Source organism: Taurulus bubalis (genome assembly GCF_910589615.1).
Source record: "Taurulus bubalis genome assembly, chromosome: 2".
In the NCBI taxonomy this organism is placed as follows: domain Eukaryota; kingdom Metazoa; phylum Chordata; class Actinopteri; order Perciformes; family Cottidae; genus Taurulus; species Taurulus bubalis.
In genome coordinates this window covers 21,098,654-21,115,815 of record NC_136590.1, presented here as the reverse complement: position 1 = coordinate 21,115,815, position 17,162 = coordinate 21,098,654, and the positions used below count along the sequence as shown (strand labels likewise).

Genomic DNA, 17,162 nt, shown 5'->3' with positions numbered 1-17,162 from the left:
TATTTTATTTTGAAAACTTTATGTTCCCTTGATTCTCTTCCTTTACGCGTGACCCTGGTTCATGACGTAGGCAAGGGCTCGTCACGTGACCGCAAAGGACTAATGAGATGTGGGCAACTGTTTGTGGGTCGCGTTTCTTTCCATCACATATAAATTAATGCAAAAATAAGAGGGAAAGAAATGCCACTACAATAAGTCAAGAAAGTTTTGACAAACAAATAACATTTTCGTTCGATTTTTAACCCTGTAATAAAAGTTGTTTAAAGTAAACTAAATAGACTGTGTGTTGTAGGCAATTAAACAATCATCTTGGGGACACAGACTGACAGACACACAGACGTTTGAGAGGACAGAGCCACTAGAGGGCTCACTGTCAAAGAGGATTTATGGTGAGAAGATTTAATTCACTTCAAAATAAGTTCCACTGTCAAATTTGCAAACCACAAACAAATTAATGGATGTCTTGTGTGTGTGTCTCCTATACGTTTATTGCTGATTACATGTGGCAATATTTCCTCTTTATACTACACATGTTTTTTGATAGCAGCTCATTCCAGACTTCCAGTCAGACTTTTATCAGAATACATTTCTTTGCTGCTTTCATATCGAGTAAAACCATTTTAAAAGTGAGACAATAAATCACATTTGGGTTGCAGCGTAATTGTGTACTACTTTATAATTAAGTATTGTAATCTCTCACAATTACATAATATATGAAACAATCATTTATGACGTTTCAAAGCCACTGAGAGGTAAATTTAATAATAAGTACAGTGTGAGACCTGAAGACGTATCAATGTCTCGTGTTTGTAAGAATGGATTAGTCAGCTATAAACCAAACACTTCAAAACCATTTTCAATAGTATGTACTTTGTTCATTGTTTTATACATTGTTTTTGTCTGTTCTCATATTATTCTTTTACTGAACTATTAATAGGTGGCCACTGGCCGCCCATTATGATTTAGGCAAGGATTTATTTATATTGCACATTCGAAAAGTGCTTCACTTAATCAAAAGAAACATTATAATTACTTCATTTGTATGAATTACATAACCTGTATTATAATGTGCTATTACTTTTAAAGTTGTTCTTTGATGTGCCTCAAATTTATAAGTTGAGGTTTACTCAAACTATCTTTAAAAAAAAAAGCGGAAGTAGCAGTTCAGCTTCATACCGAGTTTTATTTTTGAAAATACGGCAGGAAGTGGTGTGTGGCCCTTCCGTCGGCCAGCTTGACGCTCGTGTTATCTTTTCCCTGGGGCCACAGTGTTTTCAACGGGACTCAACTTAACGCTTACCGGACTCGCCATGGCCGCCTGACCCGGGCCGAAACACCCTTCTCCCCGTTACAATTTGTTCGAAACGCTCGCGCAAACTTTTCACCGGACAAACTTTCGACTTTCGGTTAGTTTTTATGTCAAGAAATAAGGATGCAACCCCCACCGAGAAAGGTGAGTTTGTAACGTTGTCGACGAGGTGCTGCATATTTAATGGAAGAAAAATATTCCGCTTTGTTGCTGCTCGGCTGGTATATACCACAAAACTTACCTTTTTTTAATCCTGCAGATGATAACTAGTTTGCCGTGCACGTTTAACGTGCTTCCGCTGTTTCTTTAAATAGCAACGAAGGAAGAAACGCTTGTAAAAAAACTAAACAAAAAAGAAGTCCCATGTGCCACTTTTTTATTTTTAGGGATAATAGCCCCGTTCCCTCTCGAATGGAGAGAAACGGTTCCTGCCTAAACGCATTCCAAATATGACAACTGTAACGCCTTTTCCAGCAGTGGCTTGGAAAACGCATATTTTAAGAATCGACATTACGGAGGTGTTGCGTTACATCGGCGCACAAATGAGTCGCCGAGCATCCCCTTAAGTTCAAGTAAATATCAAGTTTGGTTCGCACTGTGGTGCAAGATTATGGCGACAGCACGCGAAACAGAAGTTAAGATTTTACCCGAATGACATGCAGTTTGCCTTCCTTGTCCTGCGCCGATTTTGAGAGTGGATCCACAATTTGTTGAACAGAAAGTCACATTAAGTTGTGCTGTGTCATTTAAGCGCGTTTGGACCTGTTGAACATTCAATTGACAGATTTCTGGTCGTAGTTTGGTGCATTTCTTTTTTTCTTCTTCTCGTCCAAGCGAAGTTTTGGTGGAAACGAACAAAAAAAACAATCGTTGCTGTCACGTATTAGTTGATTAACTTAGAATAAACAACATAGTTTAAGAGTGAAGTTGTGTTTTAAGCGTTTTAGTTTGATAAATAAATGTAGAAACACACAAATCTCTGTAAAGTCTCGTTCTGTGCGAAAAAAATGTTCATGTGGGATCATATTTCAATAACATGGCTCAGCAGCAGATATTTGACGATTATTTTTTCAAACCCAGTACATTTTGAAACTACAATGTTGTGAACTGAAGAAAAATAAATTCAGGTTTCCCTTACTTTTTTGTTTAGTAACTTCAATTGCAAAAATATATTTATTTTTATTAAATTAATTAAAATTTCCCCCTGTCTCTGGGCATTTTAATTAACAAATAAGAAGGTTGAGGCAATACTTAAATGTTTGTCCTGAATTATTAACTAATTACATTCACGGCTTCTTGAGAATATGAAGTTAAGCTCTCTGACTTGGCAGACATTTTGATAAATGATGATGATTGACGATAACAGCCACAAGCTTCAATGTGAACATTTACGATTAATGAACTTCAATCAGTCACATAATTAAAATAATGATCAGGAATGCAATCTGCCCACTGCACTTCCTAATTTGATCTCCTGGCCAATCAGAAGCCTTTTCCTTGATGGTGAGAGGAGCTCACCTTCACTAACTTCATGCTTAACTATTACTTTATATTCTAGCAAAATATACAGAATGATCTGAACTTGTGTTACGTGAGTGTGAGGAAGTTTTTCTCCTGATTCTTTAAGCGCTTTAATGTTGAGATCAGAAGAGAAACATTCAGGTAGGAACTTGTTTTACGTCCCGCTTGATCCTCACGTTGGAGTTTAGGACTGAACTCGTAATTTAGGGCTGCAACAAACCAAGTGTTTCATTATCTAAAAAGGCTGCTATTATCTTTTTGCTTACTTAAAGATAAAAGGATATTTTAAATGCATTTGTTTATTGGAAATGTTAGTTTAATTATATAGTTGCTAGTTGTTTTTCTTTTGACAGACTAATTGGGTGATTAGTACTGTACTATATTTTACACATGGTTCAATTTCAGATGTCGAATCTCTGGGGAGATGAATACTCTTAGTCCACAACACCAGTCAGCTGGTTGGTTTTAAGTTGTGTTATTGGAGAGATCTACTGGATTTATTGTGAAGTTGACTTAGACACCAATCAGGCTATTGATGTCTTTAATCACATAATCATGTACTCGGCCACTTAATTGGGTCTGCTTCTCCACTACGTGTTATTTTCATCAATAATCTAATGATTGAAAACCGAAATAAGTGTAACTGAAAATAGCCACAATGCAAAAAAAGTGTACAGTGTCGAGTCTTCTTCAAGGGTAATGAAGATTTACTGTCGCACAGAACAAAACGGCAGCAAATCCTCACATTAAAGAAAAATAAGTAGGAAATATTTGTCATTTTTACATGAAAAATCACATATTTTGGTAAATTTCACACAAACATATTTATCTTTGACTAAAACGTCAATGAGCCACACAATGTGACATGTTCCTTCATTATTAACACACACACTGTTTATTTTAAACCATCCCTCGACCATAAATACTCACTAGATGTGAATTAAAAAACTACATCGAAAGACTGGTTTAGCAAATTGAATTCCATATTTGTCATGAGTTTGAATATTTATTAAGTCTTGAGTAGGAAGAGAAAAAAAAAAAACTTGCGAGACATCGAGTGGCACATTTGAGTGAGAAAACAGTTGATTATCAATTTATTTATATAAAGTCAAAGATGACTTGTTTATATGACTCATAGTCCAAAACTCAAAGATGTTGAGTTCACTGTCATATGTTACAAATACAAGAATTATATCATGTATATATTTTCCTTTTGTTTGCGATTATGGAACTTTTATCCGGTTCATAATAGAAGAACCTCCCAGTTAACAGTAATAAGACCCGTTCAGTGTTCTTCATAATTAATCTAATGGCCAATCAGAAACCCGAAGAGGCCGACTCTCACCTGGCCGCAGCTGCAGCTTATTGTCACGCTGCGAGCTCAGCCAAGTTAACGCTGGTTGGCTTCTGAGTTGTCGGTAAACGCACAAGAAATGTTTTGCCAAAGTCTCTTTTTGATAAACCATCTTTTCTTCCCCCTGCAGGTCCGGGTCACCCAGGAGCTGAAACACACTCACGTGGAGCAGATGAGCAGATTACAAGTCAAACACCAGACGGAGTGTGACCTCCTGGAGGACCTGAGGTGAGCGGCCGGAGTTCAAACTATAGACGAGGTGGTTTGCGGAGTAACTTTTTACATTCACGTTATAAGATGACTCTGACCATGAGACGGATGTTTTTAAAGCAGACCTTCGTAAAGAAAAAACTGTTCTGTGTACTCTACCTTTTTGTTTTGTGAAACCAATGCTTCATGTGTTAAAGCTGCATTCTCTCTACTGACCACCAGGGGGTGACTCCTCTGGTTGTATAGAAGTCTATAGAAATGACTCTACTTCTCTCTTGATTTACACGCACGCTCATTAAACACACAAAGCAACAATGGACATGATGATGTGATGAACTCCCCCCGTTGTGCAAACATTCAGTTTTTTTACGTCTACATGATGAATACGTTGAAAAATCTGCACCAAATACTCTCCGTCAGAGCCAATCAAACATCTGCTGTTGTGAATTTGTTACTGTTCAATTTGCAGAAACGCATCGCCTTATATTTGTTCCAATAAGGTTATTTTGCCCTCTATGTTGACACTTCACTGGTTTATCCACACATCTGATTAAAAAGCCAAACAGTTGGTTTTAAAGTTTGTATTATTATGTTTTGAAACATTCATCTGCAGCGTATACCACAGAGATCAAAGCGTAAACATGTTACATTGTTGCATTGGTCCGTCTGTGTTCAGATGCGTCGGCGTTTTAACCTTATAAACACGATGCCCCTTTTTTTTCGAATTTCGAAAAAATTGTGTTTTTTCAAAACTAAAACTGTGCTATCTCTTCGTCCACAGGGTCGATTTAATTAATTTAAATTGCTAAACTACCGTGACCCTTGTGAAGAGACGTGTGCTTTTACATAAAAAAAAGAAAAGATTGTTAAGTTTTAATAATTCTGTAAGCTTCTTAACATGACTAAGCGATTATAACGTTTTACTAAAACCTCTGTAAGTACAATATTATAATAATAATAATAATACTAGCCTCGGGGTTGAGTCGGCGGCCCACCGGCTCCCCGCTTCCTCGCTTCCTGTCGGTGGCGGAGCTCTGAACCTCCGAACGGCCTTCAAGTTGAGGTCAAAGAGAGCCGCCAAATGTTCCCGCCGCCGTGAGCCGCGCCGCCGTGGGAGGCTCGCTCACATCAGTCTGGGCAGAAACGATGTGAAAGAAACTCCGCTGGTACATAACTTGGAGGGGTCACCGTCACTCCCCGATCTCTGACGAGAAATGAGTCAGCAAACTGGAAATTGCATCGGCTCGTCAGCAAAAGCTCCATTTGGGGAAAACGACAGGAAGTGAATGTTTGAGAGCATGTGGGGGGGGGCTGGAGGAAGAGAGGGAAGCTCCCAGGAAGTAGGCCAGATTGTGTGTCGCAGTCAAGTCTCAGCATGTTTAATGACTTAATGATGATTTTGCTGCTGTGGAGTTGTTTTAAGTTTTTCTTTCCCAGGGCGCTGACCTCTCTTCTTTTCTTCGACTTTTTGTATGAATTCAACTTGATTTATCGTCCGCCTTGTTCCTTTTTGTGTAAATCAAGCCTGAAACGATCAAACACAAGAATATAGAACAATATTTCCTGACATACCTCCCTTTTACTCGGCACATTTTAGGATTATTTGTGAAAGCATTTACAGCGATTCTAAATCTAGCAGGACAAACAAAAAGTGCAGTTTTGCATCAACATCTCATGGACGCGTCGATTTGAAACCCACCACAGAAAAGGCAAGAGAAGCCCAAGTAAATCTTTAAAACTACAAAATACCTCCTTGAATGCATTCAACAGCAGCGTGCGAGCACTGACTGAAGACTTTCAGCTTTCTGGAGACTTATGTCCATCCGCATCGTTAGAAATGTGTTAAGCGCCGCAGGAAGAGGGAGGCGGCGGATGCGATAATTGGGGGATACAGCAGGAAAAATACAAAGAATCTGTGTGAACGGACAGCTGGACTTTCGTTGCCGAAGGATAGAAATGTGGAGTTTTGTTTTCAAAGGCCGGCTTGACGTAAACGAGAACAAACCGTTACATATATAATACGATTGTTCCATTGAACAGGAGTTATTATTTCACTGCCGTTTTATTTAAACGGGTAAATGCAGGTCTGAGATCGCTTGTTCCAGCTTCTCAGCTGTGGATATTTTCTGTTTTTCTGATTTTAGGAGCTGAATATTTCATGCAGGATTAACCGTTATTTGTTGTAACCATGGTTGTGTATATATCGCGATTTCATAACTGTTAGAGATGAAGAAGCCCGATATCTGTGGTGTTGTTGCTGTTAAAACACTTAGTTACAACCTATAGTTTAGTGCCTTTTCGCCTGAAGCTCTGAGAAGAAGAGCTGTGAAAGTGTCAAAAACATCAACAAAAAAAGTGCCTTAAATCTTCAGCGTGGCGACATTTTGGATGTTTAAAATGACATGGGAGTCATTACACAGTTTAAGTTATATTCTGCCGGAGATCGGCATTATTACTTTCTAGTCGCGGATCCCTGAAGACGAGGAAAAAGGGTTAAAAGAGTCAAGATGCGTTTAAGCTCCTTTCAGTAAAAAAAGTAAAGGATAATGTTTTTGTGATGTGTTCAAATGCTTGTTGTTGAGAAACATAAACAAATACAGTTGTTTGAAGACATTGATATAAAATAGATATAAGAGAAGTGACCGTGCAGCGCCTGATGAACTGAGTGACGGGAACTCAGCTTGTATAATCCAATCGAACTGCTCTATCAAAACTGGACTGACATTATCAATATAATACATTAAATGGAGAAACTAACCTTCACTTGAAGTAAGAACATGTGAAATATTGATGTTACCAATACTGTCTATGTGAATATACATTTTTATTTTGAGATAATTCATGTTGCCTCCTTGTTTCTCCTCTTTTTTTTTTTTTTAGGACTTTCAGTCAAAAGAGGGCGGCTGTCGAGAGGGACTACGCCCAGGTGAGTAAATCTTCATCGTTAACGTCATCGCTGCCCTGCCTTGTCATTTGTGTCACCAAAAAATACAGATTGGCTTTCACGACGGTGTCCCCCAAAGACACCGTACGACAGTCAGTGGGGGCGGGGGGGGTTGAGGATGTGGTCCCTGAGAAAGCTCTTTGTTCTCTCGTGGCTCATGAGCGCTAACCGGCCACAGGGAAAAACAAACACCACACCGCAACGAGAGACATCCAGTCGCTTCCTCCTCGCTGTGTTGTCTCGGCCCGCAGCTTCCTGCAGACGTCAACCCTTCGCCTGAGGAATTCCTTTTCTTGCCTTCTTTGGCCGTGTTCGGGTTTTTTGCAGTGCTGTGAGGAATGTCCACTGCGTCTGTGAAGAAAGGGGGCATGTCTGCCGTTAGACATGTGAGGTTGCCGGTTGGATGTTTGCCCGTGAGCATCTGGTCCTAAATGGGGGGGGGGGGGGTTGAAAAGAGCAGCGCTTGTTGTGAATGGACAGTCTTAAATGAGCCAGACTGAACCAGTGTTGGAAAGTAATTTTTGAGACTTGTGCTTTACTTGCGTCTTTTCTTTTCATGCCGCTTTTCTACTTGTTACTACGACACACAAAACACCTAAAGAGTTTCTAAAATTATGTAGTTTTATTATAAATTAGACTAAAACAGCCTGTGCGAGCCGTCGGTGTGAGAGGAAACCTACGAATTGGCCAGTAAATAGCAAAGTTGTCCATTTCATTACTCTATGTAATAAATGTAAACGTCAGTTAGATGGAAATCTGCACGAGAAGTAAAGAGAAACCAGGCGGCAACCTCTGCCGAGTGAAGCCGATGCTGAAGTGTCTTAAAACTTGCAGTCCCTCTCCTGACCACTAAGGGGCGACTCCTCTGGTTGTATAGAAGTATATGCTTCATGTGTTAAAGCTGCATTATATCTCCTGACCACCAGGGGGCGACTCTTCTGGTTGTATAGAAGTCTTTATAAATTACTCTACTTCTCTCTTGATTTAGTCCCTCAGTAAACATTATAAACATGAGTTTGTCTCAATCTCTAGTTTCAAGTATTTTTCAATACAGCATGATGTTTATTTAGTAAATTATGGTAATTTAGAGTCAAACAGACCATAAAGCAGGGGACGCTTTAGGGCGGGGCTACAAGGTGATTGACAGGTCGTTGCTGCGTCCCGAGCCGTACACGCCGTCTCTACATCACTCTGCCGTGTTCCAAATATTGTCGCTTCCGCTCATCTGATGCAAAAAAAGCCAAAATGGCAGCGACTTCATAACGGTCACAACCCAATGGGTGACGGCACTTCTTATTTCAGGTTTATGAGGATTATTTACGTTCAGTGTGAGCAGTGTGAAAATTTCTGACGCTCGTTTGTACATTATTTATATTGCTTGGCTGGAGTTATGGATCGTGGCTGTCAGGAGCCGGTCCTACCTCCTGCCATGGCAGCCCTGCTGATGCTCCTCCTCTCTACCTCTTTCTGCTGACATGGATTGTGGTTATTTGGATCGTGGACCATGCCTACTACTCATTATATGAATAATTTCTGTCATATTTATTGAATGTGCTGTAACTCCGTTACGTTATTAATTCTCGTCACATGACATCTATTGCTTCTGTCCATCCGGGGAGAGGGATCCTCCTCCTCTGTTGCTCTGTTGAAACGTCAATGTAGTCATCAACGTCTGTGCTGTGTATGTTTTAAAAAAACATTTTTAGAGACTGGAAACCTGCATCGGTTTGTGTATTTTACATGTATTTAAATGTTGCATGAATGCAGTGAGAAGGTAATGGAAAGATGAGTGACACTGAGGCTCGTTTGTGATCGAGATCCGCCTGCAGGAAGAGCCTTTGTAACCGTGTACATGTGTGTTTTATTGGATATGCATGAGCAACTCATACCGTTGTTTTGAAAGTCAGATGTTTGGTAGAACCGTGCAAAACAACACAGTTCTGACCAGGAGTTATTATTTCACAGCAGTTTTATTATACTGGTGAATGCAGGTCTGAGACCGCTTCTTCCAGCGTCTCAGCTGTGGATATTTTCAGTGTTTCTGATTTGGTTGCTGAATATTCTAATGCAGCGCGGCGATATTTTGGATGTTTTAAAATGACCGGAGACTCATTACACAGTTTAAGTTATATTCTGAAAATATAATACGTGATCCGGAGATTGGCATTATTGCTTTCTAGTCGCGTATCCCTGAAGATGAGAAGGGATTAAAAGTGGTGGTTCCATGATGCGTTCAAGCTCCTTTCAGTAAAAAGTAAAGGATAATGTTTTTGTGATGTGTTCAAAAGCTTGTTGTTGAGAAACTTAAACAAATACAGTTGTTTGAAGACCTTGATATGAAATAGATATAAGAGATGAATTATGACTCGAGCTTACAATACATAGTTAAAACTACAACTGCAAACTTTTATTTAAACTTAAAAATAACTCTCTTGGGACCATGCTCTAAACTGAAGTCAGATAGCGCCCCCTAAAAAAACGTGTTTTTTTTTGACAACCTGTGAGTTGTGAAAGCCCGCAGTTTTTGCTCCCTATCACCAATTGACCTGAAATTTAGCACACATGTCCGGTTGTGTCTGCTCTACAAAAACGTACGTGGTCACACTATAGTCCGCCGACTTAGAATTTCCACCATTTTGAATTTTGATAAAAACATATTTTTCCTCTTATCTTCCTAAACGCTGGCTTCGATTTGTACAAAATTCTCTGTGGATCATTAAGGGTTCAATTTCATGCAAATATATCAAAAGCGTGTTTGTATATCATTGTGTTCAAAAGAAAAGGACCCATTAACTTCTTAGGGGTAAATTCAACTAAATTCAACAAAGCAGCCCTTGCAGTACGTTCAACATAGATGTACAATATTTGATAGGCGTATGTGCCACATATAAACTTAAAAATAACTCTCTTGGGACCATGCTCTAAACCGTACCAGAAGTCGGCCAATTTCGTTTTCGTCCTTCATTTCTAGTTCAAATTGCCATAGTTTCCCAGTAGGTGGCGCTCTGACTATGAGTTAATATTGGCATGCAGAATTCTTCAAGCCATGCCTCTCATAAAGCATGTTAACTTTGGAACAGTTTTGACAAAGTACAGTTGAGTTACAACAGCTTGCTTTTTTCTTTCTTCTTTGGGAGCCTCTGTGCTTCCTCGCCTCAAGTTTCCATGGATTGTGGCTGTGCCTAGAGCCAGTCCTGCCTCCTACAATGGCGGCCCTGCTGATGCCCGTCCTCTCTACCTCCTTCTGCTTCATGGATCGTGGACCATGCCTACTACTCATGATATTAATACTTTCTCATGATCACTTTTAATACATATTTGTATCTGTATATGCATTTATATACATATTTACAAATAAAAAAAAAAATATATAACATCTATGTACATATATATAATATATATATATATATATATATATATATATATATCTATACATATATATATATCTATACATATATATATATATATCTATACATATATATATATATATCTATACATATATATATATATACATATATATATATACATATATATATATATACATATATATATATATATATATATATATCTATACATATATATATATATATATATGTATATATATACATATATATATATATATATATATATATATATATATATATATATATATCTATACATATATATATATATATATACATACATATACACACATCTCCCTCTAAATTAAAGCTGCTCGCAGCTGTGACTGGGCCCTCGCTTCCAGCACGTCGAGGTAAGCCGAAGGGTCGCCGGCTCGTCCGTCCGAGAACGTTCGCCTGCCAGGCGGATGTTCGAGGCCGGGAGAGCCGGCGACCCGCCGGCGTCCCCGACGTGCTGGAAGCGAGGGCCCAGTAACAGCTGCGAGCAGCTTTAATTTTAATTGTATTTTCATGCAAATTTAACAAAGTGGTTGATGATAATAAATATTTTAGTTCATTGGCTATCAGAAATATTCTGGAAAAAAAAGATGTTTATGGACCAAACAATTCAATGAGAAACGCAACGATCAAAGGTGAAATAATAAATTATTAGAGAGTGTGTAGTGGATGAGGATACGGACCAAAAAATTTGAGGTGAAATGATGAGTAGATCGACAGAATATTGAGCACCAGATATTTCAATAATTGATTAAATGAATGAAAATGAACAGTTGTGTTTTTTTATTTATTTTTAATGTTTTGGATTTCACGCTGTTGATTGGATAACAAGGAAATCTGAAGATATCACCATTTTTATGGGCACATTTTCAAATATTTCCTCCATTTTTAAAGACAAAACAATGAATTGGTTAATTGGAAAATAATGATTTACTTCCAGCTCCTCAAAATGAATAAAATGTGTCCACTGTGTGTCAGTCATGTGATCATTTAGACTCCCGCTGCCAGTGGGCTGAATCAAAGTGGGTCAGAGCATCTCTGGAACACTTCGTCCTCTTTCTGGTTTCACCCTCTGCCTCTTTTTGTATTTTTTCTTCTTCAAATCTCTTCTCTTTACACGTCCCCTTTTTTTCTCTTGGGTTCTCTTACACCTGCAAGCTGCTTTAGCCATTAGCCGATTGCTATTCCAATCACACCGTCGTGATAAAATGTCCTCCTCTGTGTGGCTCTTCCTCGTCGTCCTCTTGTTCATCACACTATTCAGGCGTGTCCTCTGGGCTCGCTCGGCCTCTATCTGAGTCCTACAATGGTCGGGTTTGTGGCGGCTTTTTGAAGCTTTGGCATCGAGCTCACCAGAACCAACGAGTTCAGGCCTCAGGGCCGCATGACAGAGGACAGAGGAAGGATGGACGAGGCTCATTTCCTTGATGGGCGCTTAAAAAAAAAAACGCGGTGTCTCTTTTTGACATGAAGTGGAACGCTGCCTTGTATCCCGAAAACAAGTAAAATGTTCCCCTCATATATTTTATTCGTGCTGGTGAGACTCACCAGAGCGTTTTATCGCAATACTGAAGTCGTAATATGATACCTTTGCGAATTATAACCTTTTTCTGTTGTAAATTATGCTGTTTTGTCAACATCAACTTCATCTGATGAGATCGAGTTACTTCATCTCACTTTTAATCATCTTTATGAAAATGATTATTTTTGTGAGTCAAATTAAACTAACTTCCTCCACCAATTCAAATAACCTTATGTGGTGCTTCAACATTTTAAAGGGGTTGTACATTGATCTAGTAGTACTTCACGTGTGTAAAGTCAGACTTTGACAACATCCAATATGGCTGTGTCCTACAACTCCCATAATGCAACACAACAGCTTGGGCGAGTGTCTGCGTCTCTCCCCTGTGTTTACTTGTTTTCTTTATTGTGGCGTAAACAAAGTGATTACGGCGACCATTTCTTTTGTACCAACCAATTTATGAATGTGGCGGTTTCCCAAACAAAGTTGTTTTATACCAACAACAAAACAAACAAACAAAAAGCCCAATTAGCTGTAGCTTTCATGGGTCTTTCTAACCAGAAGCATAATAATAATTGTGATAATTACTCTGTAAAAAATGATTTGAAGAGTAAATTATTGGGGGTGGGAATCACCAGAGGTCCCACGATTCGATTTTATCACGATACTTGGGTCCCGATTCGATACTATCACGATTCTGCGATATATTGAGTATTGCGATTTTATTCCCTTTTTTTCAACGGAAATTGTCCACAAAAGAAAACTTTGTCAACATATTGTATTTTCAGTCTGTTCATCTCACTTCAATAATTTTTATTGCAGCAAAATGTGATTGTCAAGCAGACAAACTGACCAACACTTTCATAAATGTTGCACCTGACAAACTGAACAGCTTGTGTTACAGTCTGCATTGTCGCGTCATTCGAGCTGGACGCGCCAGAGAGGGGGCGGGGCTTATCTCTGTGGTTTATCTCCGTGCAAAGAGTTTCCATTTCTGCCATCCACCATGAAAATAACTACTATTTCTGCTTTATACTTGTTGTGGAAAACCCAAAGACGTCGGAGCATCAAGCGCCGTCGTGTCTTGTTTCATAATATTACTTCTCCAGGAACTGCGTCGGGATGACGGTGTTACGGTTTAACAGGCGGCCGTGTTAACTGGCGACTTTCGCCCGGAAGTCACCAGTTAACACGGCCGCCTGTTAAACCGTAACACCGGCCGCTTCCAGCGCTACGAGAGCACCAGCAGCCAGTTTGCTTTATGCTTGAGTTAACGTCTTTGACCAGCGCCGTGTCGCGGACTTTGTCCTGTGCGCCGCGCAGCAGCTGTGCAGCAGCGCCGCTACGAGTGACCGGAAGTCCAGACGTTTGATTTACACGCGGACGGCACATTTTTCATTTCTTTCTCCGATGCCTCCCATAATTGATTACATAAAAAAAAGATCGATACTTGGCTTCCGTGTATGGATTCAATATCGCCACGCAAACTATCGCGATACTATGCTGAATCGATTTTTTCCCCCACCCCTATAAATTATAAGTCGATCTCATTTAGATCATCAAAGCTGTCTGCCCCTCTGTCTTTACGTCTGTCTTTACGCTTGTCTGTCTGTCTGTCTGAATATATCTTCTTTCATTTTTTACTCTGCTATTTCTGTTCTTCAAAGCTCAACATCACTGTGGGACGTGGTGGAGGAACCTGATATATTTCTGGGGGTGAATGTGGTCTGAATGAATTACAGCGAGTGAGCCGACCACTCGACTCCGACGGGTCCACGCCGCGCTGGGTCACTTTGAGAGCGAGGAGTTTAAATATAGTGGGGTGTTTCTAAGAAAAGTTATTTATCCGCCGTATGGTTCATAGGACGAGGTCATGTGGGGGCGGTGGCGGTGGCGGCGGCGGCGTGTCGTATTTGAAGATGAGACCCAGGAAATGTGTAGCGGCGTGTCTTCCGGTCTGTCTCTTCCTGTTTTTTCACCTACATTCCTCTGGGTCCTAAGTCCCTCCATGTTCAGCTTCTTATCACCCTTGATGTACCAACGTACATTTGTAACAAATACCACACAGTAATCAGCGTTGCATATGTGTATTGGTGCATCTCTGGTTTCTCATTGTTCCTCCTGCATCGCTCTTTTCAATTTTTTAATGTAGCGACGGAGTTTCTTCTTGTTGTGATAATGGGCGAGCTGTACCCAGCATGCAGTTCGGCGGTGTCATTTAAAAATGTACAATTATTAGTATTATGAATTGTTTGTCACAAACTGTTGTGTCATGGTGTTTTACCCTGTTAAAGAGCATTAGTTGTGGGTTATTAATTGTTGTTATAACCATGACACGTAAGACAAGTAGCTGCGCCCTCAGGGGTGAGCGGTGAACATTATATTTTGCTGCCTGCTGAAGAGCGACAACAGTTGTTACAGTTATGCACGGTATATGAAAAATTTATACTGTATGGAAATTTGAAGCCGGTATATTGCCCAGCCCTAGTCACCCTCTTGCTTTGTGTCTCTTCTCCTCCAGGCCCTCCAGAAGTTGGCCAATCAGTATCTAAAGAGGGAATGGCCGGACAGCGTAACAGAAAAACCAGCAGACGAAGGGTAATGACCGTCTCACCTTTTATTTATTTATGTTTTCATTCACGTCATTGCTAAGTCCCGCCCCATTTTTACGAGCCTACTCGCCAGTCGTAGCGTAGCATCGGTTAGCTCCGATATGTATCCGTCTCTGCATGTTCAGAGGAGAGTCTAGAAGAAGACATACGCCTATAAAATGTTACTTTCTATGTATAAACACGTGGAGCTTTCCGTTAGAGGAGAACACTTTTTAGTTTTTCCCAAAATTTAGATGTTTATTCAGGGGGTGACGGTAAAAAATCTCTTTTTCTCACAATACGTTTCCTCCATCACACGTTTGTGTAGAACTGCAACAGCTAATTAGTTGGCAACTATTTGTCATTTTTGTTGGTTATTCATTACGTTTTCAGGTCCATCGCTCCTAAACGCATAACCCCACAACACAAATTTCTTCAAATTTGGCACAAACGTCCAGTTGGACTGAAGGATGAACTGATTGGAATGTGAGGTCAAAGGTCACTGACCTCACAAAAGGACCAAAAGCCTCTTTTAATCCTAGTTTTAAGAAAATCGCTGCTGTTTCCCATTTCCTAAATGTGAGGATTTTATATTTTTTGTCTGCCATATATGATAGTAAACTAAATATTTTAGGGGTTTTATATCATTGGTTCCAACAAAACTTCTGGATACGTAAACCTTGGGTTGTGGTCACTTAATTCTTTATTTTTGAGAAAAAGATGATTCGAAAATATTTGTCAGATTTAAGCAAACAAGGAAAACCGTCATTAGTTGCAACTTCACGCGTCTGTTTTTTTTATCTTGATGTCCCGGTGCTTCCCGTGCAGTTTGTCACGCGTCATATTGCACATTTATATTGTTGACGCTCGTTTGGAGGAATTCGGAAGCGTTTTGTTTTAAAACGCAGAATCACGGATAAATCACACAATTAATCGTGCAGCCAAACTCCAAAATTAGAAGAATTTCCGGCAAAAAAAACAACAAAATTGCTTCCAGAGGGCGTGAAGTGAACCCTCTCTCTGTGTGTGTGTGTGTGTGTGTGTGTGTGTGTGTGTGTGTGTGTGTGTGTGTGTGTGTGTTTCGATGTGTTTGGTTTTTAGGAACATGTACTGGGTGTGGAGGGCCTACTTGGAGGGCACGGTTCAGGTCACCCAGTCCAGAATCGGCGCCTGCGACAACTACAAAGTCCAGGTCGCCGATCCGGCCAAGACGGGCCGGCTGCAGAAGGAACAGCAGCTGAGGAAGGTAACGCGGGAGACGGCGTCTTGGCGTCACTTCAGGATAATTTCCAGGGGAAAACTTTGCGTAAACAACCTGCGTCATACTGATAAAACAATCTGCCATAGGAGGACAGATGCTGTAGCAGTTCTTATCATTAATAACTGCTATCAGCCCAGTATCAGCCCACTACAGCGCTGCTCAGATATCACTCTTGATTTGTGCCGGCCTTGTTCACCCTCTTCTTCACACTCTCCTCCTAAATGCATATCACTCAGAAATGTGCTTATTCTTTAGTGGGTACATTCATTTCCCGACATGTAAAGCCTCTCCCTCTCCCTTCCCCTTCCTCTCCCAGTGTATCGAACAGCTGACGGTGGTTCAAGCGGAGCTGCAGGACTCAGTGAAGGAGCTGACGAAGAGCAGGAAGAAGTACCAGGAGGCCGAGACGATGGCTCAAGCCGTCAAGGAGAAGGCCGAGCTGGACGCCAAGTATGAACCAAAATTACTCTGGTCATGTTATTTTAGAGGTTTAAAGGCAAATGTATTGAGTGGAAAATGTCAACACAAACTGTACCGTATATTGAAGTAATACCAGAAATGACACCAAAATCAATTGCTGCTTAGTTTTGACCTATGAAACGGCCTCAAAGAGCAAATACCAAGCGGCTGGTTCAAATAAGACCAAATGGCTTTAATGGTTGTTGCTTTTTCTTTTGGACATCGTAGTAGGAAGAGTATCGTTTGGGTTTTGGGACAAAACAAGCATTATGGAAACAATAATGTTGGGCTATCTTGATGGACATTTTTTACACAATTTTCTCATATGTTTATCGACCAAATCAGTAAAAGATGCTCTCCAGACATGTTTTGAGACAAAAAAATTATCTGCTTTGAACACTTTTTTTGTGTCTAAGTTCAATGACCTAGTTATTACAAAAGAAACTATAGCACTTTAAAAGGTTCTGCACTTAAAGCAATAACATGAGAAAAATGAAACTAATTTCAAAGGTTTCCACATCACACTTGTGTACGTTGTTTACTGGACCAGGATCATGATCACACGTCTGAAACTTAGATTTACAGTCTAAATC

The 17,162-nt window shown here is 40.0% G+C and overlaps 1 protein-coding gene across 1 annotated transcript in view; it reads left to right on the top strand.

Annotated features, from left to right (window-relative positions):
* Positions 1 to 1,432: 1,432 nt before the first annotated feature.
* The window catches only part of LOC306752260 (F-BAR and double SH3 domains protein 2-like), a gene marked incomplete at both ends in the record, with an annotated part of 34,217 nt that continues 18,487 nt past the window's right edge, over positions 1,433 to 17,162 (top strand). Inside the window, 6 exons of the mRNA XM_079236011.1 lie at positions 1,433 to 1,453; positions 4,315 to 4,412; positions 7,275 to 7,320; positions 14,780 to 14,856; positions 15,951 to 16,095; positions 16,427 to 16,560. Of these exons, the coding sequence (XP_079092137.1) occupies positions 1,433 to 1,453; positions 4,315 to 4,412; positions 7,275 to 7,320; positions 14,780 to 14,856; positions 15,951 to 16,095; positions 16,427 to 16,560 (521 nt within the window). The remainder of the gene's footprint in view (positions 1,454 to 4,314; positions 4,413 to 7,274; positions 7,321 to 14,779; positions 14,857 to 15,950; positions 16,096 to 16,426; positions 16,561 to 17,162) is intronic.